Here is a 21,955-nt window from a genome sequence, read left to right as displayed (position 1 = left end):
CTAAATATCTAGTATCATCCAAAAGGTTATCTCCTCTTATTAACATAACATTCATATCAAGAAATTGTGTTTGTTCAACTCATTAGGATTTTTTTTTCTTACAGTTATGAAACTCATTAGATTTATAATCATTCACTGAAATTATTCCATACTGTGATGAATGTTCTATTACATATACTGAATAATAATTCAAGACTACTAGGCACTTTGCTGTTTTATAGGCTTAATCTTAGAAATAATAAATTCTGTGGAGGCTATACATGTGAGGGAAGTATTTCTGCGTTCATTTGTGTTTGCCTATTTACTTAAACAACCTCATTCAGACTCCACCGAGGCTTTCCTGGGAGTATTATCTTAACATGAAACTTCCCCCCCAACCATACTTGCTTTTAGTCTAGATAACTTCAAAGAGATTTTTAGTGATACAGCAAAGTGAAGTTGGTCTGAACTCTGGGTTCATCCCTTCTAATTCACCAAAACAAGAGTTATATAAGTTCATAGCTAAAAAGATTACTCATCGAAATACTGAACTTAGCCATAGATTACAAAATCAGGTCATGCTAGTTCCAGGCAATCACTCTTTTCATTTAATTTCTTGGTGTTTTGTTCCAGTTCACCCGCAATGTACTTTATAAATCAGCAGAAGAAATTTCAACCTCAATATCATTCTTAGGGGGTTTTTGGTTGGTGTTTTTTTTCTTTTTCTTTTTTTCTCCCGTTTGGTTGGTTGGGTTTTTTTTTCTGAAAATTATCATCTAGACCTGTGACACAATGAAGTGAGACATGGTAGCAAACATTTCTAGGACTAAAGGAAACATACCTACAGTAATTCCTACACATCACATATGTCCAACTGCTATTCTCTTTAATAGTGCCCACACAATTTTCTGAACAAATTTAGGGATCCTTTACAAGAGAAAATGAACATTTTAGCCTTCATGGGTTGTTCAGAGTACCTTCTAAAGCTACTGAAAAATACCATAGATACAATCACAATCCCCATGGTTTGTGCATTGTGCATTCAAAACTTTTGCTTATCTTCTGAAGTAACATCTGAGCAAGATGAACATGGGAGCAGACATTTCATGACAAGGTTTCATTCACCTGGGTGCCATATGTATCTATTGCAATTCTATGAATTATTCATATGGAAGTTTTAATACTGAGTTTTGTAGCTAATTCATTAGTATTAATTTCAACTACTAAAAATGAGTTAAAGATGTAAGCATTCATATGCTATGTAAATCCACAGGTCAAAGTGTAAATACATGATAAGATTTTCCCCTCTTTCCTCCCATCCATTTTGTTTTCTCCCTGATATTCAGAGACAAATTGATGCATAAAAATGCAGTACCTTTGGTATTTTGATGAGATTTTTCTTTAATAGTTTCAAATATTTTTCCTTCTATTTCATTTATTTTTTTTCCCTGTGATTTCATTTCTTTTTGTTGAATGAGAAGTATCAAAAATGATGAAGGCGTAAGCATGAAGAAAATGCAAGGTTAAAAGAATGAAAACCTCAGCAATGCTTTGCAACATCTAGAGGGGTTAGCCCACAACTGAGAAAGACACCTCAGATCCTCCTTTAGGCTACAGAAGCATTTTCTTCTTTAGTATGGGACAAAAAAATTCAACTTCTCTAATTCAACTTCTCCACCTAAAAATGGGTCAGAATTATAGCACCTAACACTTCTTAATAGTATTATACAAATAGAAAAATATTCTATTCACAAAATATTCACAAATAGAAAAATAAAGCAAAGATTTTAGCCAAGTAATTGCAACTGTTTAATACAAGAATATATAATTGCTTGAAACTTAGCTATTATGGGTCATATATTCATTCCTCAGCAGAAATAAGCCATGTTTCTTCCATAAGCCTCTCTAAATCCAACAGATCAATAATGACGACACTAGTATCTCTATATAAGTACACCAGACAAAATGCATCAGTCATGACGATTACATCTCTTCCAGTCATTCAGTATTCTAATAGGAATAAAATCCATGTGCTGGAAGACTAACACACTCGCTATCTCCAGTATGAAAATTCATGTCTTGTTTTTTACGGAACAGGAGGTCACTATGCTAAGGTCCTGCACTTTGCCATTAAACTGTCCTATTATAGAGAAATTTACCATTCTTAGTCTCAATGGCATGCTATTGGTGACCTTAAGTGTATATTTATTTTTCAATAAAGCCCTCTTTTCACTGACAAAGAAATGCAAAGTTACACATGAATCTATGTAAAAAAAATCAAAATGATTAGGTAACACACACCATATTCCACTCTGATGGAGGATTTTAGTCAGTCATAACACCTAAAATTTTTTTAACCACCATATTTTTATTTGCATGCACATGTGAAAGGCTTGAAGTTTCACTGTGGCAAAGGAACATTTCTACAATCAAAATGTAGTTCAAGCCCTATGTGGAGAACGAGTCATTATTACTGTCTACAAATAGATCGAAGATGTGCAGTAAGTTCTCTTCTTCTGCAGGGCCAAAGTGCCAAGAGGACCTGTAATTATTCTACTGTTGTGTTAGAATGAAAAATAGCTGTTTGAAATCCAACAAAACCAGTCACCCTACATCAATTCCATAAACATTCTTTAATCAGAATTTTAAATTAATTTATCCTAGATTAGGGATCACTCACACCAGTTCAGAACTGAGCTAAACACTTTTAAATAGCAAAACAGTCATGCTGAAAGATAACTCCTCAGGAACCACTCAAAGGCAAAAATAAAAAAAGAAAATAAATAAATTTAGAAATGCTCTCTAACATTGAGGCCAGTGTTACTTTGTGATGTATATGAAAACACTTTCTGAAAATAGATGCAAACGTCCTTGGAGGTGAGGTGAGTTAGAACAGAGTGGAAGAGAATTCCTGTCTCAGCACTGAGAAATAATTTTACTCATTTGGTTTGCATTTGTTTGGTTTTTCTAAAGACTGTAAGAGAACAGTAGTAAAAAGCTCAGAGCTACTAAATCTGAATTAACTGTGCATACATAAAGAAAGAAAAGAAAGGGGAAAACGTTGGTCCCTACCATCTCCAACAAACTGAAGGAGGGCTAGATCAATTTGTCTCTTCCAAGGTGATCCTTTCTGAAGTGCTATTCCGTAGCCGGTAGTGGCAAAGATGTATCCACTCCCTATTGTGACAAGTTTGCAGCCTTCATCTCTTCCAGCCTTGTAATTCAGCACCGCTGCATCATAGATGAAAGCATCTAACTTCCTGAAATAAAAGAAAACATTTTACAAACCAAATCATCAGGGACAGCTGTTGTCAGACTTCTTTTGTCCTTGATGTTAGGACCCTGTTGAACATCACATGGATTCTTTGATATCATTAATACATATCCTGCTCTGCTGTATCTAAAATTAACAAAAGGCATCTATTTTAGTGAGGGGAAAGTAGGACACAGAGTTTTGCATTTCTATTTTAAGGGATGCTGTTAAAAAATACTGAGCAGGAGAAACCAAGCTATAAAATGTCTTGCCCTGTTATCTTTGTATCTTTGCTCTCAGAATGGATAATAAATATCTTGAGATGGAAAATGATCTCCAAAACCAACACAAATGACAACAGAGAATTCAGAATTGAAACAACAGTAATCAATTAGCTTATTTAAAACACTGAGACTGAAAACATGACTTCACCAGTTTTCCACACACACTCTTATTTCATGTCTCTTTCCAAAAATAAACAATGAAGGTGGAGGTTAAGTCCTTGCTAAGACAAAGGAAGTATTGAAGCATATCTGATGTAGCTATCTAAATCTTGCTTTAAAATTATAGAAAGTATTTCCTTATGATTCGCAGTTCCAAATGTATTATTTGTGTACCTGGAGCACAGCAGGAATAAAGGAGCTTGTGGAAAAGTTCGAGCCTTTCAGCCCAGCCACCTAAAAATGTAAGAATGGGATGATCCCATTCTCTAAGGTATACAGGGAACACAACAGAACAGAGGAAAACAAAATCAGTAAGGAAAGGAAAAAAGGCAGTGTCCTTCACGGATAATTTTTAAGAAGCACTGTAAAGCAAGCGTTAGAAAAGACAGGTGCATGGATATTTCACAAATTAAGCCAATAAAAGTGAATATACAAGAAGAGGAGGCCATTTGGAAGGACAATCACTTGCCAGCAGTAGACCTCAATCAAAGAAAAGACATTCTTATACCTACAGAAATTCATATGCAATCTTCAAAAGGAAAAAGCAAAAACTTAAGTTTGTTTTGTATTGCTGCCCTCATCTGCAGCCAAAACCTTAAAGATTTCTACCAGTTGCACAAGGCTAGCGGAATACAGAGGCAATAGGAAAGAACTATCATCTCAGCCCAAACCCCACCTACATGACACACTAAACCAAAGTTATTAGGTCCCCCAGCAACACACTCTCCCTTTTCAACATCTTTGCCCATCCCATAGGAGTCAGAGGAATGGGGCAGACACAGCTACACAATCGGCTTGACAGGTTGGTGTAGGAGGAGCCTTCACCCTGCCACCCTCACTGGCACTGCAGCGGCCAGGCACTGCCTGCTGTGCCTTTGAAGAGCCACAATGCGTTCCTGTGGAGCACTGCTAAAATTTTCTAACAACATGCAAATGACAGAGGCTGGCAAAATACTGCTCATAAACAATTGGGACCTGTCTTCATGGAAAGGGAATTATAAAAATAAATTAACTGTGGCACAAACAGGTACAAGAGCATCAACTTCAATCATATTATATCAGTATGTACCAGTTGTGAATTCTGTTGCTGTTGCAGTTTTGGAATCACACTTGCCACTAGCTTAAATCAGTTTATGTTGATAAAGCCTTTAATTTATATCCACAGAACAGAGCAAGACCTAGGCATATCAGATTTTGGCTACTGACAGAAAAAAAACCAACAGACAACACCTTTCACGCACAACATAATTCAATGTTTGCTCTTAAATAATTAATCAAGAGATTCAGACAGAACCCTAACTTTTGTTGAATTCTAGATCAGAGAGCAAAGATGTAGCACTAAAAAATACCCCTATCCATCTCACGTTAAACCAAGAGAAATAGCAGGAGAGAGTGAGGTTGTTGGATTTTGTCTGCTGTCACGAAGAAGTGAAGAGTGAAGTTCTTGTCACTACTTACTGTACTTTATTGCTTCCCTTTAAGGGTACTTACCCCAACAGTCACCATTCAAGTCATCAGATTGGAATTTAGTGAAGTAATTAATTTAGAGAAAGTACAGGTGGCTCACACAACCATTAAAAGAAATAGCTGGGCCATCATTTCCTTTGTTTTTCCACTCTTCCCTAAAACTCCGTTGGTGCAATCCTCAGCTTAAAAGTCAGTTTAGCTCCATCACTGCTAAAAGTCTGACTTTCTCCTTCCTTTAAATGGGTAACTTAACACAGAGAAAACAACTGCTAAACATCTGGTAGGCAATGTGTCACAAATTCAATCCAGAAATAAGGTATGGATGCCTACCTAGCACTAAGGGTAACTAAACTGGAAATAGCCAAGAGAGTGCTGGGGTACTGCCCAAGTCTGCAGTCTTCGACACAAGACCAGACAGTTTTCTAAATGATGTGCTTTGATTCAGCACTTCGGAGACAATCTTTGGCTTCTGTAGAGAGAAAGAATAAAAATCCATGCCCTTTGGGTAGGCGCACAAGGGAAAAAAAGAAAACTGCTTGCCATACCCTCAAGATGCTTGTATCATTTCTAATCTATGGCAGACAGTTACCATAATCAATACAATCCAATCTCATGCTTTTAGACCTCCACAGTTATCTGTGGGGAAGGAAGGATACTTCTCCTCTCAGTGGATGCCTTTGGCTCAGGCAAGGGATTGGAAGGTAATGCTCCTCTCTGTGGGTACTGCTGCAACCAGCCGACCTAAGTTAAAATACACTCTAGAATTTGTGATCTGTTTATTCTGGGATTTATGGTTTTGCAATGTAAGCATATAAAACACATGCTGGTAAACACAGAGAAAATATAGAGAGTCAGCTATTCTTCTGTCAAAACAGACTCAGTCAGAAATACAGAGGAAAAATATATCTTTGCTAAAGACTCCAGGACAAAAGCCTTGTGCTACCTCAGAAATCACACTCTTCATATGCAGCTTGCCTCCTTAGTTATTGAGCAGTGCAGTAAAACCTTGGGAGAGAAAGACAAGGCACAATCACGGTTTCACTCACTGTGGACCCACCTCCCCAGCTTCCCAGAGAGTCTGGCATCAGCTGCAGTGGGTACACACAAGGAAAGCAGGTTCTGAAGATGCAGAAGGCTTTACTTTTGAGGATTTTCTCTGTACTACTGTCGTGGTTTAACCCCAGCCAGCAACTAAGCACCACGCAGCCGCTCACTCACTTCCCCCCCCATCCAGTGGGATGAGGGAGAGAATCAGGAAAAGAAGTAAAACTCGTGGGTTGAGATAAGAACGGTTTAATAGAACAGAAAAGAAGAAACTAATAATGATAATACTGATAAAATGACAACAGTAATAATAAAAGGATTGGAACATACAAATGATGTGCAGTGCAATTGCTCACCACCTGCTGATAGACGCCCAGTTAGTCCCCAAGCAGTGATGCCCCCACCCCCACTCCCCCCAGTTTACATACAGGACATGACGTCCCATGCTATGGAATACCCCATTGGCCACTTTGGGTCAGCTGTCCTGGCTGTGTCCCCTCCCAACTTCTTGTGCCCCTCCAGCTTTCTCGCTGGCTGGGCACGAGAAGCTGAAAAATCCTTGACTTGAGACTAAACACTACTGAGCAACACCTGAAAACATCAGTGTTATCAACATTCTTCTCATACCTAACTCAAAACCAGCACTGTACCAGCTACTAGGAAGACAATTAACTCTATCCCAGCTGAAACCAGGACAACTACTTCAAGGTCACAATAATTCTCGTTACACAAATCAATTTAAAAACATGAGGTACTTTCCTGACAGATGCTGAGTGCTGAAAGGTTCTGCTATCAGTTGCTGCCCCATGTCTGAACTGTAAATAAAAAAGTTGATTGCCCTGAAAAAGTCTTGCTGTCTACAAACACAAACTCATATTCAGAATATATTTTCTCCAACAGAAATCTTATAACCTCTCAAGGCTTAATTATCTCTTCATCATGTGCTGATTACAGAAGTACTATTCCTTACAAAGCAAAGCTCCAGAACACGATGTACCCCTGCAGCATGGGCAGGGAGTAATAAGCCACAACTGAAGCTCTCAGATGTTAGGGCACCCAACTCTTTCAGCACTAGGAGGTGAATTTCCTGACACTCTGAATTTTTAAGAGCTTTCAGACAACTTTAAGCATTCCTCAATAAGAGTTTCCAACAACTGAGACAGCAAAATCTGGGCAAGTCTGAAAATTTGACCCTGAGTTGTTTGCAAAGATGGCAGTGGGCATAAGCTCCAGAAGAAGACAAAGCAGGCATTTGCGTGGGACAGCAGGCTGCTGGAGCTGCAGAGGACTTTCCTTCCTGCTACGTCTATGTGGGGAAAGCCACATCTGCTGTTTTGCTTGGCACTGATGGAAGAGCCAGGCTGCGTGCACGGCAGCAACTGCTGAAGGCAGTAGCCCATCCTTGTCTTGTCACTCTCAAGGCAGGAGTGGCAAGCCTGGATCTGTGCTCCAGTTCACCCTTTTCTTCTTTCTTTTTGTCTACAGATGGACTGGCAAGCCCCAGGATCTTTGTTCTTGTGGCAGCAAAATTCAACTGTGCTACACAGCTGAGCAGCTTTGTATTGGTCCGAGTGCTGATCCCTCTGCTATTTAAGTTACATATTCACTGTAAAACAGCTTACACGAACCAAGTACAGCACCCCACATCAAGAAAGGCTCAAAGCCTCTTGCAAACCGGAGTCATGTAAAAATGAATCAATTAACTTGTCATTTCAGTGCAGCCACTTCAGGGGGCAATAAGCTTTGTCACATTGTGTAGGTTTAAATAAACTGCTAAAAATTATTAAAAAGATGAAAGAGAACTATAGAAACTGGAATGCAGCAAGAAACAAGATTTATAACTGCCCTGATCTAGCCAAATACACCAGGCATCTTCAATGAATGCAGAGGAACAGGACTACAGTGTTATGACTCACTGAGCAACTGGCAGGTTTGTAAACTGCCTTGGAACTACTGCAATAATCCTGGGTAGGAGAAAATAAACATTTCTGGAATATTTATATAAGAGAGACTACAAAGGAAAACATCCTTCATTACCTAGCAAGCACAAAGAGGAAAGGGGGTGGGGAGAATTTTAACTTACACAGCATAGGAGAACATCAGGTGTTATGAAATTATGAATTGGAATAGTTCTAAAAAACCCCAAAAGAGCATTACTGAATGTAATAATTTGGAGTGGGAGATCTATGAAAAACAAATGTGGACAGTCTTGTACCTAAACATTTATGAGTCACCAAGAAGTATGAGAGCTGAAAAATCAGATTAGCTATTGCAAAAACCCATTCTCTAAAGTGTTGCTGTACACATCCAAAAATGCCTCTGTAAAGAAAATTAAAGTTAGAGGAAAAGGTACAGAAAAGTAATTTCAGAAAAGCTGAAAACACTTCCCTATAATTTTCCCCATCTTTATTATTGGCACATACTTTTCATCAAATTCCTACGAAGAAAATTGAGAAGCAGGATTAGGAAAATGCTCCTTTATTAGTCATAGCTTCTTGCTCAACAACAGAAGTATAGCTTACTTGGAAAATGTTACTTTGCTTCCTTGACCAACTACATGATCGTTCAGCAATTTTGTTTTCTTGATGGAACAAGAGGGAAATATCTAAAATGGCAATCTGCTCAGAAGTTCTGGAGACACAAACAGTAATCCAGCATGCTAGAAATCAATCTCTTTCAGTTACTTTGTGTCCTGCTATGACCTGTGTCATAGTATTCAGAAAATGAGAGGGATGCTTTAATGCAGTCCTGTTTATTCACATTCTTCTATTTTACTGTCAAGCACTGGAGTTTATGGAACAAATAATATTGTGTTTCCATTGAGGATCAGAGAAACTGGAGCACAACTGAAGCCACTTTCCAGTTTTCAACTACCGCAGTAAATCCAAACATACAATACCTACAACAGAATTAATTTCTTGCTAAAGTGGGTACCATTTGGCAAAATGTTCATCTGTCAGATCCAGGACATTAACTTCAGAATCAATTTTTCTCACTCTCATTTCTTTATGTTTTTTAACACCCCAAATATGTTCTTTTCATGGCCAGACAAAAGCTGTGTATTATTACTAACACAGATTTGACTTAGACAAAACCAGAATGCATGTAATATATGAAGTGCCTCATCATAGCAATTTGATTGCACTGCATTTTGCTGTAAATAGCTGTATCTCAATGACTTTTCTACATTTTTTTTTGATGAAGAGTACCTTTTAACTCAAATATGCACATTCTGGGGCTTGTTCTGAAAAATTAAAGGTCAGTTACATATTTAAGAATAATTATTCATTATAAATTATATAAATTTTATTCTGAGGAAAGACAGTTAATGGAATCAGATCTATTTTTGAAGTTTGCCTAGGTGACTTAAAAAAATAAGCGGTTATTGCTCAAATTTGGTTGTAAATAAATGCAAAAGTGACTACAAAGATTATTACATAGCAAGTGTCATACCTGTTTACTAAGGCTCCACTCGTGTCTTTTGAAAGCACAATATTTGAAATCACTGTCTTATTACAAATACCAGACTGCAAGTCAGTGAGTCCTCAAACACTTTTAATACCACCTTTGGCCTCCCCTCTTTACCCCCGCCCCCACCATCAAGAATGCTTTTACCTATTAAAGCTTTGTCTCCTAAACATAATATTGGAGAGAGACAGCTCATTTTCAAAACATTCTGCAAAAAAAACCACCTTTTCAGCTTTTTTTTGCTTTTAAAAATAAATTGCACAGTCTGCAGAATAAATGGCTTATATGACCCTTAAAGTAGCATTTATAATTTGATATTAGGCAAAAAAACTCGTATCCACTTAAGGCTGGATTAAACGTAAGCATATATTTGAGAGACCATCAATACCATTGTTGGGAAGGCAGCAAGTGCAAAAATACTGGTTTTATAATATGATGGGTTTACATTATAGATTTACAGATGTACTACAAATTGATTAATTTATATTTTATCCCTTCTTTATCCACTGAAGGGATAAAAGTATGTCAAGAGTGCACAATGAGAGATACAACTTCATATGTGCATCTCTAAAACTATGTCCAGGGGACCTAATGCCAAAAAGTCACTATGGAATGATGCAGCAATCAAAGGGAAAGAAGGCTGCTTTGAATACAAGGCTTCAATGAAAGTGCTCTAAAGTCAAAGTGCTCTCAAAGTGCACTTTGATGTTGCTGGAGCAAGAGAAGCAGATATTTAACCTTTAGCATGAAGGACTGATGATTTCTTTTACCCAGCTTTGACTAAAATGCATTTCAGGTTGTCTGATGGCACTTCATCACCAGCAGTGACTTTATCTTTTAGCACATACTCAAACAGCTCCATGCAGATCTTAAGTTCACATACACTGGATGGATTTCTTGACATCTTGACATTGACAATTCATGAGGGGAAAATTTAACAACCACCCCCCTGCAACAATGCAGGTTAGCAAAGTTTAACCCAGTTATATGATGAACTCATTAGCAGGGAATGACCTTTCAACTTTTCTCCCAGCTCAAACTGTCCTCACTTCAATCTTCACGCAGAAAACGTAGACACAAAATTCGAACGACCAAGCTCTGACAGACATTAACACCATTGTGAGAGATTTTGGAGGCTTCACCTCACCTGTCAGGGCAACCTCAGGCTGCCAGAAAGGCTGCCGTGAACCTTCCTGCATCACTTGGCTGTGGTTACCTGAACCGGCATATTCACGGTCCTCACTCACAGGAGCTCCCATTCACTACCCCTCTGTCCACCCACCTTCCCAGTCCCTATAACATTTCCCTTAGCAACAAAATAATGGAAAATTTAGTGTGCCTTTATGATTAATTTATACAGTGGAATAGTGTCCTACTTCAAGTCTCAGAAGCCAAGCAACGAAGTACTTGCAAAGCGTCAGTTTATCAAAACACAAAATTTGAAAAGTCGAGTAGGGAGAATATATTTTTAGATTAAAGGTTTTGTCCCAGTTACAATAGCATAATGAAGGATAAATTCAGCATATTTCACCAAGCACCTGATCTCATCCCCAAATCCAATGAATACTAAAACTTAGAATAGCTTCTTCTCAAAAGAAGAGGGGTTAGATGGGCTATAGTTACTTTCACCTGCTCATTTTATTTCCAGGTACTTTGTAATATTTAAAGACATTGGATAGATAACTGCATTACTTAAAAAATGGTAATATAGACAGACACGGGAGCTAACCTTTTTTCAAAAAAATCAGAAGAGCACTAAGGTACCTAGTCAACCAGGAGAGAAAATACCGAATGGGTCAAACTGTTTAGCAGAGATTTCTTTTTTATAGAATGTTAGGAAAAAAACTGTTACTCACACTATTAGCTCGTTCAGATGGTTTTAAGGAAAGTATATTTGTATCTGTACAATAATTTAGTACTTACTGTCAAAATTGATAGGGATAAATAGACTTTCTGGAGCATGGCAAACATCATCTTCTCCCAGTTAGTTTTGGATCTTTGTTCAGTGCTGTTTGACTTACAAGTTTCCCCAAAGGTATATATGGTTAACACCCACACATGGGCAGTAGATCCTTACTGGCTTAGACTTAGGTCCCAATAATCTATAACACTAGCAAACAATAGATGCTTCATGAGGAATAAAAGAAACAAGGCATGTATGAATGCTATTGTCCCTGAACATATCTTCTTGGCTTCAGATGAACAGATATTTCATGAGTTACAGACTGTATTAAGCCCCATCATGTTTAACAGCTGCCAAATTATTCACCTTCCACCAAGTCCTTCAGTTTCTTTCTGGGCTTGTTTTAATTTTGGTATTCACAACACCTCATCTCCAGAGTGTAACTATGCCAACTTAACTCCACAAATGCAATATTCTATCAATCACTACTGGACTTTACAAAGATCTGGTGCCAAACAGGGAAAAGACAGAGAGATGCTAAGAGAGAGAAGAGAAAGCAGAGAGGACAGACCGACTGATGTTCACTTTTATTTAAACAACAACAAAAAAGTCTTAAGTGGTCTACAGTTGTGATTATTTCAACTTGTCAGCACTGAAGAGAACAACAAGTTCTGAAAGTATTTTACATCTCTATTTCTACTCCAGCTATGAGCCAGAAAGTATGCAGGCATAAAATATGATACTCCATATATGATTTACGGCAAAAGTTGCCTGAAATCATCAGTGCTTCAGATGTGGTCTAGCTCAGTTTCAGATTTCATTTGACTGAGAAAATTAAAGTTCAGTTCAGCTTTTTTCTAAGGAGTTCCCATGGTTCTGTCTCACAGCTCTATTGAATTTTTTACTTTGTCTTTCAGACCAGCTACAGAAATGGATGATTCTAAGCATCAGCCTCCAAAAATGTCCAAAAGCTATATCCAGAAAAATGGTCCAGTGGGTGCCTTTGTACAGAAGTAGAGCAATCCAGGAGCTAGTTAAATCAGTCCTCTAAGCTATTTTGTATTCCTGCCTGTTAGTTATAAGTACCATTGACAGTGAATTATCTGAAATATTAATTTCTCATCTTATGTCACACATTCATATTTTGGTTTTATCACCCCCTTAAAAAGGAATGATCACCTGGCACAATAATTTTCAGGGTCTGACACAAATATTTTAAATTAATATCCTATAGATCTGATGAAAATATGGACAGTAATTTTCTTAAACATTTCTCCTTAACAAAACAACATTTAGAGATATCAATTGGATTCATCACTCAGTACTCTCCTTTAAAAAAAAAAAGATTAATTCCTATCTTAGATTACAAGTTTTGTTGTAGTAACAGCAAATGCAGACTCGGGAAAATATTTTTTCAATCACATGTGAATAAACAAGTTTCAGATTTGGTAGTTTAAACTGGTGAATTCTGAGTGTCCCAAGAAGATCTCCAAGGCTTTCGTACTTTGAAAGACACTTTGAAAGAGGAGAACATTGCCTCTTCATTAAGATCAGTACATACTTCAACTACAGGCTGCTGTTTCGGTGACATCTTAAAAATGTGACTGGAGCAAGGATCACCCATTTAAAAACTGGTTATTTCAGTTGCTGTATTTAATTTTTAATCCTGTTTTTGAAGCCTGTGAAAAACACAAAACCCAAGCAGGCTCAGAATAGAGAGCTTTGATGAGTAGGCCATGAGAAAGCAGGAAAACATCATGTTCTTAGAATGATAGCTGGATTTTAAGGATTTGATACATTATTTTAAAATTCAGTTGCATAAAGTAGTGCTTGTGCTAAAGCTGTCTCCAGCAGTTTCCCTCTTCATGTATCATAACAGGCATCCAGGAGGGTTGCAAGCAATAAATTATTACAGATTACAGATACCTCATGCTGCCCACTGACCTTTCCCTTCCTCCCTCAAACACACTTGAGAGTCAACCATCTGTGGCAATTTCTTAAAAATTTGGTAAATGAATTCTTTATGTACTATAACATTAAAAGTCCAAGAAAAGAGTAAAAATTCTCAATTCTAAATACTGTATGGTGTTGTCAATCAGAAATAGTAAAAAATATTGAGCCACTAGATTAAAAGTTTAGAAATTTATGTCTGCTGAACATTTCTTTAAGTTCCCATTGCAAGCTGTTATTATCTGCCCACGAGAATGATGAAGAACTTGTGCTTTTTATGAAAACTTAGAATATATAATTTTTCTCTCAAACAGGTAATTTCTCTCATAGCTTTCCCGCCTCTTTTCAGGTAAAAAGGTATGAACCACAGAAACAATAAAAACTAGAAATTTTTTCCTTTCATGAAAATTTTGATGACAATTTTTCTGTAAAAATAAATTGAAAATACTGCAAAAAATACCGAAATTGGTTTTGCATCCAAGTGGAGATGTCAGCTGGCTGCCTAAAAGAGAAGTTTGTTTTGTTTTTTACTTTAGGCACACCACCACTTTAATTGACAGACCTAATTAACAGAAGGACCTGCTGGGCACAATCTGAATTGTGTTCCAGCTGACAGAAATGGAGACGTTTGCCTCCTGGTTACGCCTGTGCCATGCTGCAGAAGCTGCCAGCACGGTCTCTGACCAGGTCGTATCTGTTCAGCAAATAACAGAGTGTGCAAAGCTGTGAATTGAATAAAATTTATAAGCACTGTAAGCACAACAAAAATCTAATTCGGGCCAGTGAATTCAGAGACTGAGAGTTTAAAAGGGCATCAGAGCCTTCTAGGGTCTTCTCTTGCACTTTCTCTGCTTAGTACCGTTGGATTCTAAAAAAAAAGGTTAATAATCATATCGTTGTTTTCACATGGGAGAGTGTGCTTGGGGGGGGGAAATGATTTCTCATGGCATTCACACTGTTCAGTTAGATACTTTCAGGTGTTTCTTCTAGCAGTATCATTTGTCATTAAAAAATGCTGAGGAATAGAATCATCACTTGTTCCTATCAAAGCGACTGGCAGCTCAGGGCACGCCTGCAGGCCAATAGCATCTTCTCGGGCGACAGCTCAAATTTGATAATCCACTGCATCTGAGGCCATACCTGCCGATGTAGAAATGGCCATGCAGAAATGCTATTGCCACAGCATTCTTTCCAAGCGGCTTCGTATTTCCACCAGTATGCCACAGACAACCAGGGAATAAGGTATTAAACTTGACGTGTATAAACTACCAAGCATAGCAATCTTTAACAGGAAGGCAGATGGATTCCCAAGTAAACTTTAGCATCAAATCCCTGAATATATAGTCACAGCTGTGGCTGTAAATAAAAACTGAAAACCACTCATGACAGTAAGGGGGTCTGCAGCTTACAACATGGGGCTGCTTGCCTGCGGAACACAAGGGATTCATTACTGCAGTTTCCTTGAAACAAGTTATATTCTCAGCTTTTTGCAATGAAACTGAAATAAAGTCCTCACATCAATATGCTCCCATAACACAGCATCAGTTAGACCATCTCTTTTCTTGAAACAAGATATACACTGCACCATACTCAGCTGCAGTCCTCACATCCAGGAAAATTAAGGAAGTGAAGAAAAAAATTAGATGGATGCATCAGTGACAGGCAATAGGCAAGGGAAAGTTTGCCGTTTTATCTCACTAGTGAGAAGAGACTCTCCCAATTAAATTTTCTAATTTCAGCTATTAGCAGTTAAATCCCACACAATATTCCAGTGTAGGTGTGTTGGGGCAAAGGTGAGAACATGAAATGCATTTCCAGTTTATTGCCATTGCATTTTCTCCTCTTGACAGTTTTACAGCAGCAGAACACTCATACACAGAGGAACACTACATGCAAACTCAACAGCTATGAGCTGATACAACCCACACCAAAGAATTACAACAGGTAAGGTTGTTTTGCTTGCAAAAAGATAGCATTCTCTAACTATAACCTTGTTGTTGTGGAAAAATATAGCAAAGCAAACAGAAGCAAACAAACCCAAACAGCCACTGTAAACATAAAACAATAATTAACTACTTCCTATTTGAAGACCTATTCTCTCTTCAAGAAGCAAAATCAATAGGATCTGTGTCTCTGGTACAGAGGGTTCTAGAAATGTAGATTAATTAAATGCAGCATAGACAGAAATGCTTGAGATGCATTTTTAGAACTTTATGTGATCGATAAACATCTAAAGAACACAGAGGAGCCACCATGGCTCTAACAGAGCTGGACTTCACCCACCAAGAATACATTAGCTAATATCTTACAGACTTTACTGTTCTGAATGATGCTCAGGAAAATAACTACCATTTCTGTTTTCATTAAGGAAATGGAACAAAAAACTCTGGAGAATTCCTGAGCTGCTCAGTCCTGCCTAAAGAGCAATCTGAAGCTCTGCAGGTAGCACAGCACGTGTGGTTCGGCTGATCCCTTATATGCATGACATTTAGAGAAAAATGCCAGTACATTTTTTGACAAGCTTGTAAGATTGTGATTACTTTCAGTACTAAATTGCATTGAAGGAGGGACAATATTTTGCCATTTTGAAAAATATTATGTAGTACTTCACTAACAAGGTGCATGAATTTTCCTCCTTTTTAACAGGCCTGGTTGCAAACTGATACCTTTAATTAACAAATACAGAAAGTTCTGCTGTTGTTCAAATGGTGTTTCAGCAGCTTTCTGAGACCTGTATCTGTGAGTCTCAGAAATAAGACACTATTGACAAGAGGTAGATATTACTGAGACTTTACAGATTTTTTTTTTGTATTTTCAGAAACAAAGCTTGATTTTTTATCAAACAAAAAGGGTAAAACCAATATAGCTGATAAATTTGCCTTCACCATTGATAGCAACAAGCCTTCATGAGTAAACTGCAATGAACCCTCCCCAAGGGGATTCACCTGAAGGAGTAAGTATAATGTCAATGTCAGTCTAAAGTAAAAATCTCATTTCCATTTTGATTTGCAGCATTTCCCAGTTGATTCCTTTCTAGAATGATCTTAAACATTTTTGATGCTAATTGAACAAGATAGGTCCAAGGCTATTGCCCATGTAGTGAAGTTGTTTGTTCTAATTAAAAAAAAACAAATGCAGATACTTTCCTTGTAAGTTAATTTTTGAAACACTATTAGCTTCACCTCTCAAAGATGAAAACAGAAAGGGGCTGGGTATTTCGTTCAAGGCTTCCCAGACACGGATGTGTGCACACTCATCTCTGCATGTACAGCAATACTCTGACACAAGACCTATCTAACCTCCATATAAGACCAGGAAATAAAGGCAGGAACGTAATTTATTTTATACACATTTCTATCCATATTTCTGCCCTTGAGGTTTTTCCCAGCCACGTTAGCGACTGGACTAAAGCAGCTGATTTTTCACTTCTTGGGAGAAAGCAAGATAAAAAGACCAGTTTGTTTTTTAATTTGTTTTCAGAATGAGGAAAGGGACATGAGCATGTCTTCAACAAAAAAGAAATTAGATAAATCTGTGCATCTGAAGCTTTGTTTTTGTCTCCTTCCTGCTTTCTCCTTCCAGTTCAACTCAGTAACATGTATTAAACATGATGGTCTCAAAGATCAAGATATTCCTGATACATCTCAAGGGGTTAACGCTAATTAAAGCTGATCGAAAGGCTTAGGAGTTTGAGATACAGCAAAGCCAGATTGAATTGTGACAAGCAACTACTTGATAGTTTGATTCTGTTTAGATCAGATGCCACATGTGTAGCAGTATTCAGTCATTAAGTATTGCCTGATTGCTGGTATTTTTTGCTCCACCATAAAATTAGAATCAAACACTACATATAGGGAATTAAATGGGACTAAATCTTATGTCTTCAATTAAGCAAAAGTAGTTTCAAAAGTGAGATTGGAAATACATACAGGTTATACAAACATTCTTCAGGAATAACACAGGTACTATTTATTTTGACTCACAGCAGCAGTTATCAACCAGACAATCTTTGCAAGTCATTCCCGGGTCTGTAGTCTATGACTCTATAATTACCAGGTCGTTCATCTTCAAAAAGATGTGCAGAAGCAGCAAGCTTTACCATATGTAAGAAAAATTGCTTGTTGTATGCTACCAATGATGAGGATGAAAAAAGAAAAAAAGATAAAAGTGCAGGAATAGCTTTGACAAGAGATAAAGATGAAAACAGACAAAATAGTTGTAATAAGGTAAGCAGAACACATACATCCTGAAGAGGAAAATAGATATTATATATTTGCTTGGAAGCAGAAGCAGTTTGAGGAAGAAGCGACAGGTCATCCTCAGAAGAGCAGTAGCAACATAGGCTCTATGGGGCAAGATGTATTAACAATCATGGGATCAAGTGAAGTAGGGAAGGTGAAAGCTTCATCACATCTAGATAAGGATGGAAGGGCAAACACATGGAAGAGAGAAACAATCTGCTCAAATACTTCACAAGGGAGAAAGGAAGAAGATACAGTGCAGGTATATAAAAAATGAAGAGTATACTGAGGAACAGAACAGAAAATTTGGTAGAAAAAGTGAAAAATGATGTTTTTGAAGAATATGAGTCTGGAGAAAAAGAAGAGGCAGGCAACTGTAATATATTACCAAATACCTATTCAGGCTTTTCTGTTCTCCTCCCTACAGAGAATGCAAGTTATTACAGTCCCATATTATACAGTCTCATGTCTTTCATTCAGGACACTTTTAGCTCCAGAGATCCCTGAGGTGTCAGCCACAGGAGCTGCATCACATCTTCACAAACGTCTTAGCAAAAAGGAAAACCTGGGTGCGCTCAAGGTGCAGGTGACAGGTGAGGATGACAGAGCCTGATCGCTTTGGTCACCTAAATGAAATCATCTTTCCAGAGAGAAACCACTCTGAGGCAAAAAGAAGGTACGATCATGCTGCTTGATCTGTAACCGAGTTTACTGCCCGCAATTACCACATTGATTGGGTCTTTGCACAGTTCTTGCTGCACAGAAACTGAAGGCAGAAAAACATGTGAGCCCACTTGACACTATTCTGCTGCTGGAATGTCCAAACCTGTGATATAAGCAAACGCAAAGTGACACTTCTATTGTGGGAAACTTCAGCAGCCGATGGCATGCTGTTTAATCCTTCTGTAGGTGCCGTCAGACAAAATACTAAGGAGCGCAGCTGTATGTAGCAGTTACTTATATTGATCCGGAAAACACTGCACATGGCAGCTTATTTGCACCATCTGCTACAGAAATGTCAGTCAAGGGGAGCAAGGTAGACACCTGGGGGTGTCCACACTGAGAAATCACTTAGAAGAGGAAAGAAACTCCAGCACGGGGCTGGGGGGGGGGGGGGGGAGGAATCTATAAAAAATGAATAGCTTATACTGTCAAAAGGACTAAAGCTTTTGAGGAAGAGCAGCAGCTGGCACAAGAGCAGCCAGCCTGAGTTTTAGTGATTGTCCTGAACCACACTGCAGTTGGGTAGCCCTCCCCTTTTCATGCTCAAGTATCTGACAGGTGGCCTGATTTTAAAGCTAACAGCATTTTTTCAAGGGCTTTCAGTAGCACAAATGGTTGGTGAAAAGTACAAGGAATATACATCCCCTAAATAAACTATCCATCCAACTGAACAAGCCCTAGCAATGGCTGAAATTAAGGATAGCTTCTTCCTTAAAATTTCATAGCGGGAATGGTAGCATTCAGCTGACTATCTATAATGCATAATTTAGCTGTCACCCAGGAAATCTCACTTGCACAGGCTCGGTCAGAGCGGGGGCTCTGCCTCCAGTTTGGAAGACCTTGGGCGAGGTTCATCTCACGTTATGTCACATGTCTATCCTATGATACGACAAACCATGCTTGAGAAGCGCCAGTTGAGAATGCCTTGAGAAACAACGGCAGAGGGAGTCCAGACAGCAACATGGAGAGAGCAGAGAAGGAACCAGTAGGAAGGATAACTTTTTAACGAATGGAACCTGCAGTCTAAGGAAAGATTTGGGGACTTCAGGTTTTTTTGCATAAGAGGTATGTTACAATCCCCTATATGTTTGGGAGGAGAGTAAAAATTAATAGGACAAGCAGTTCCCAAAAGAGGACCAAAAGTAATAGCCTAATATAGTATAGGGAGAAACGTGTCCTGTGTTCACCATAAATAATTGCAGGTGAGATGTGCCTTGAAACAGTCACTAGAGTAGATGTACTGAAATCCCCTCTGGGTAACTTAGCTTTCTCAAACTTCAAAACAAACTAAAACCAAACAAAACAACTTCAAAACAAACCTAAACAAACTATATTGAAAAATTATGATTATTGTAATCCAGTATTATTAACAAAAATACACATGCTATTATCAAGCCAATGTTTAGAAAAGATTACTAGAGCTAACACATTCCTGTCACGCAGATGAATACTGACACAAGTAGTGAGTCACTCTTACACCTTTTGAGGATTAAGAATGAAAATTCAATCTCTTTGTCCAACCAGGCAGAATGGGCTACTTCAGAGAGACAAAAGGATAGATGGCACTGAAGTCTAAATCTCAGATCTTAAGGAAGAAGGACAATAATATTTGCCAGAATATTTACCAAGATTGCCAGAAGCAGTATTAGATAGTACATTTGAGACTATCTCATTTCAACAGATTTTACGAAGATCAAAGTCAATACTTCAGATGTGACAGTAAATGTACAGGGCCATGCTAATTAGAGGAGGGACGAAAATGTAAGAGTGGACCTAAAAGCATACGAAAGGGATGGGAAGTTGAAAAGAAATAACAAGTAGTTGCACACTGGCCAGACAAACAAGCTTTGTCAGAAATTCACCCTGCAAAAGCACCTTTCAGAGCAAGTTCTGCAAAGATAATGAGAGACTGCACAAAACACCATGTTCTGTGTTGAGTCCCCACTCAACTCCAGGTCCATCTGTATCATCTCTCTCTAAATTTGAGAAATACTAATTCTGCCCTTTGAATGTAATTTACATAGGGCATCAGTCTTCCATGTAATTTTAAAAGTCATACAAATCACAGGCAATTGTTTTCCTTTCTGATATCTGTAAAATGCAGTTGAAAAATAAAAAAAAGAGCTATGTACTACACAGCATGCCTGACATCAGTCTGTTCAGTATCACAGTAAGCACAGATCAATATTTCTCAGTTTCTGCAAAGTCTACAGTGTTTTTTAAAATCCATGGAAAAAAGCTTACCCAGTTTTCAAGCTGACCAAGGCATCTTCAACTCCTTTCTGATTATACTTCGTCATGTAAAGGTGCATATCAGGGTAGTTGTTTCTGATATTTCTCTCTGTGCTTCCATTTGGGACGGTTCCAAATCGAAAAGGAGGTGAATAGTCATATGGCCTTTGAAACTAAAGAGAAAAGGGAAAAGCAAAGTGTTTCAGGCATTCAAAATGTGAAGAAGGGCAATTCCAGGTTGAAAAAACCAGAAGCTGGCTCACGTTTCTTCTAGGCAAATGCTGTGGGTTAATTCAGCTCTATTGTAGCAGAAACTGTCTTCCCACTGACCAAACTTACAGAATCATCTACATCCAAAGTAAAAACAGCTCAATTTTGCCACTCTAATGTGACTTTCTCCCCTGCATTGTAATATGGAGCAGCGAGATACTGGCAGATGTTCCTCATCTGCCAACATCTTCCCTAGTGAACCCAAACTACAAGCAGACACACTGGTAAATAGCAATCAAAAGAAAACGGTATTTTGTTGATAGTTATTTCACACTTCCATCTCAGTTGTGACATTGTGGGTCCCCACACAAAGAAGCCGAAAGGACCATTTGCACTACTTGACAGGGAGCCTAACGCACTGCTCCCGCAGGGGTGCGGGTGACCGCGGGAAGCTTGTGGGCAGGGAGGGACAGGGTGAGGGCTGGCTTTCCTTCCACCAACATGATTCCAGGGGGGTAAAAGTTCTTGCACCTTCCCCCGGGGCTCAGCAGCTATGTCACTTGACATGAAAACAGCTTCTGGAGCTCTCACACCCATAATCCTAGTCCCTATTTATTCCTACAATTTAAAACTACAAACAGTCTGCTTGAGGTCACATAGGTTTATTCTACAATTTTACCCTCTATATCACTATTGCATCAGCACAGACAAACAAGCCAGGGCATATCTGCAAAGGAATAGCAATAGCTCAGAGCACACTCAGGTTTCAGATTTGGAAATCATTCAGATAATCTCACATAAAGTTTTGCTAACAGACCTGAAAACTTCTTATGCACCTTTTCAAGATCTCCCTTTAAATACCAAGTGACACTTTAGTATTAAGTTAAAATGTGTCTTTAAGAAATATATGAAAAGACCCCTCAAATTAGAGGAACTATTGGCTAACAAGGAAATTCAATTGAGCATTGATAAAAGCAGTCACCCATGAATTCCACAGTAAAATGCACTCTGTTTTTACTGTTGAAGTTAGAAGAGCAATCTA

The 21,955-nt window shown here is 38.3% G+C and overlaps 1 protein-coding gene across 1 annotated transcript in view; it reads right to left on the bottom strand.

The window, feature by feature from the left end:
* The window catches only part of GRIN2A (glutamate ionotropic receptor NMDA type subunit 2A), an 89,435-nt gene that overhangs the window by 25,671 nt on the left and 41,809 nt on the right, over positions 1 to 21,955 (bottom strand). The window contains exons 8-9 of the mRNA XM_075058288.1: positions 20,716 to 20,876; positions 3,052 to 3,239 (exon numbers count right to left, since the gene is read on the bottom strand). Of these exons, the coding sequence (XP_074914389.1) occupies positions 3,052 to 3,239; positions 20,716 to 20,876 (349 nt within the window). The remainder of the gene's footprint in view (positions 1 to 3,051; positions 3,240 to 20,715; positions 20,877 to 21,955) is intronic.

This window comes from Buteo buteo, chromosome 27 (genome assembly GCF_964188355.1).
Source record: "Buteo buteo chromosome 27, bButBut1.hap1.1, whole genome shotgun sequence".
Classification (NCBI taxonomy): Eukaryota; Metazoa; Chordata; class Aves; order Accipitriformes; family Accipitridae; genus Buteo; species Buteo buteo.
The sequence above is the reverse complement of the archived record's forward strand: the minus strand, read 5'-3'. Positions and strand labels throughout refer to the sequence as shown.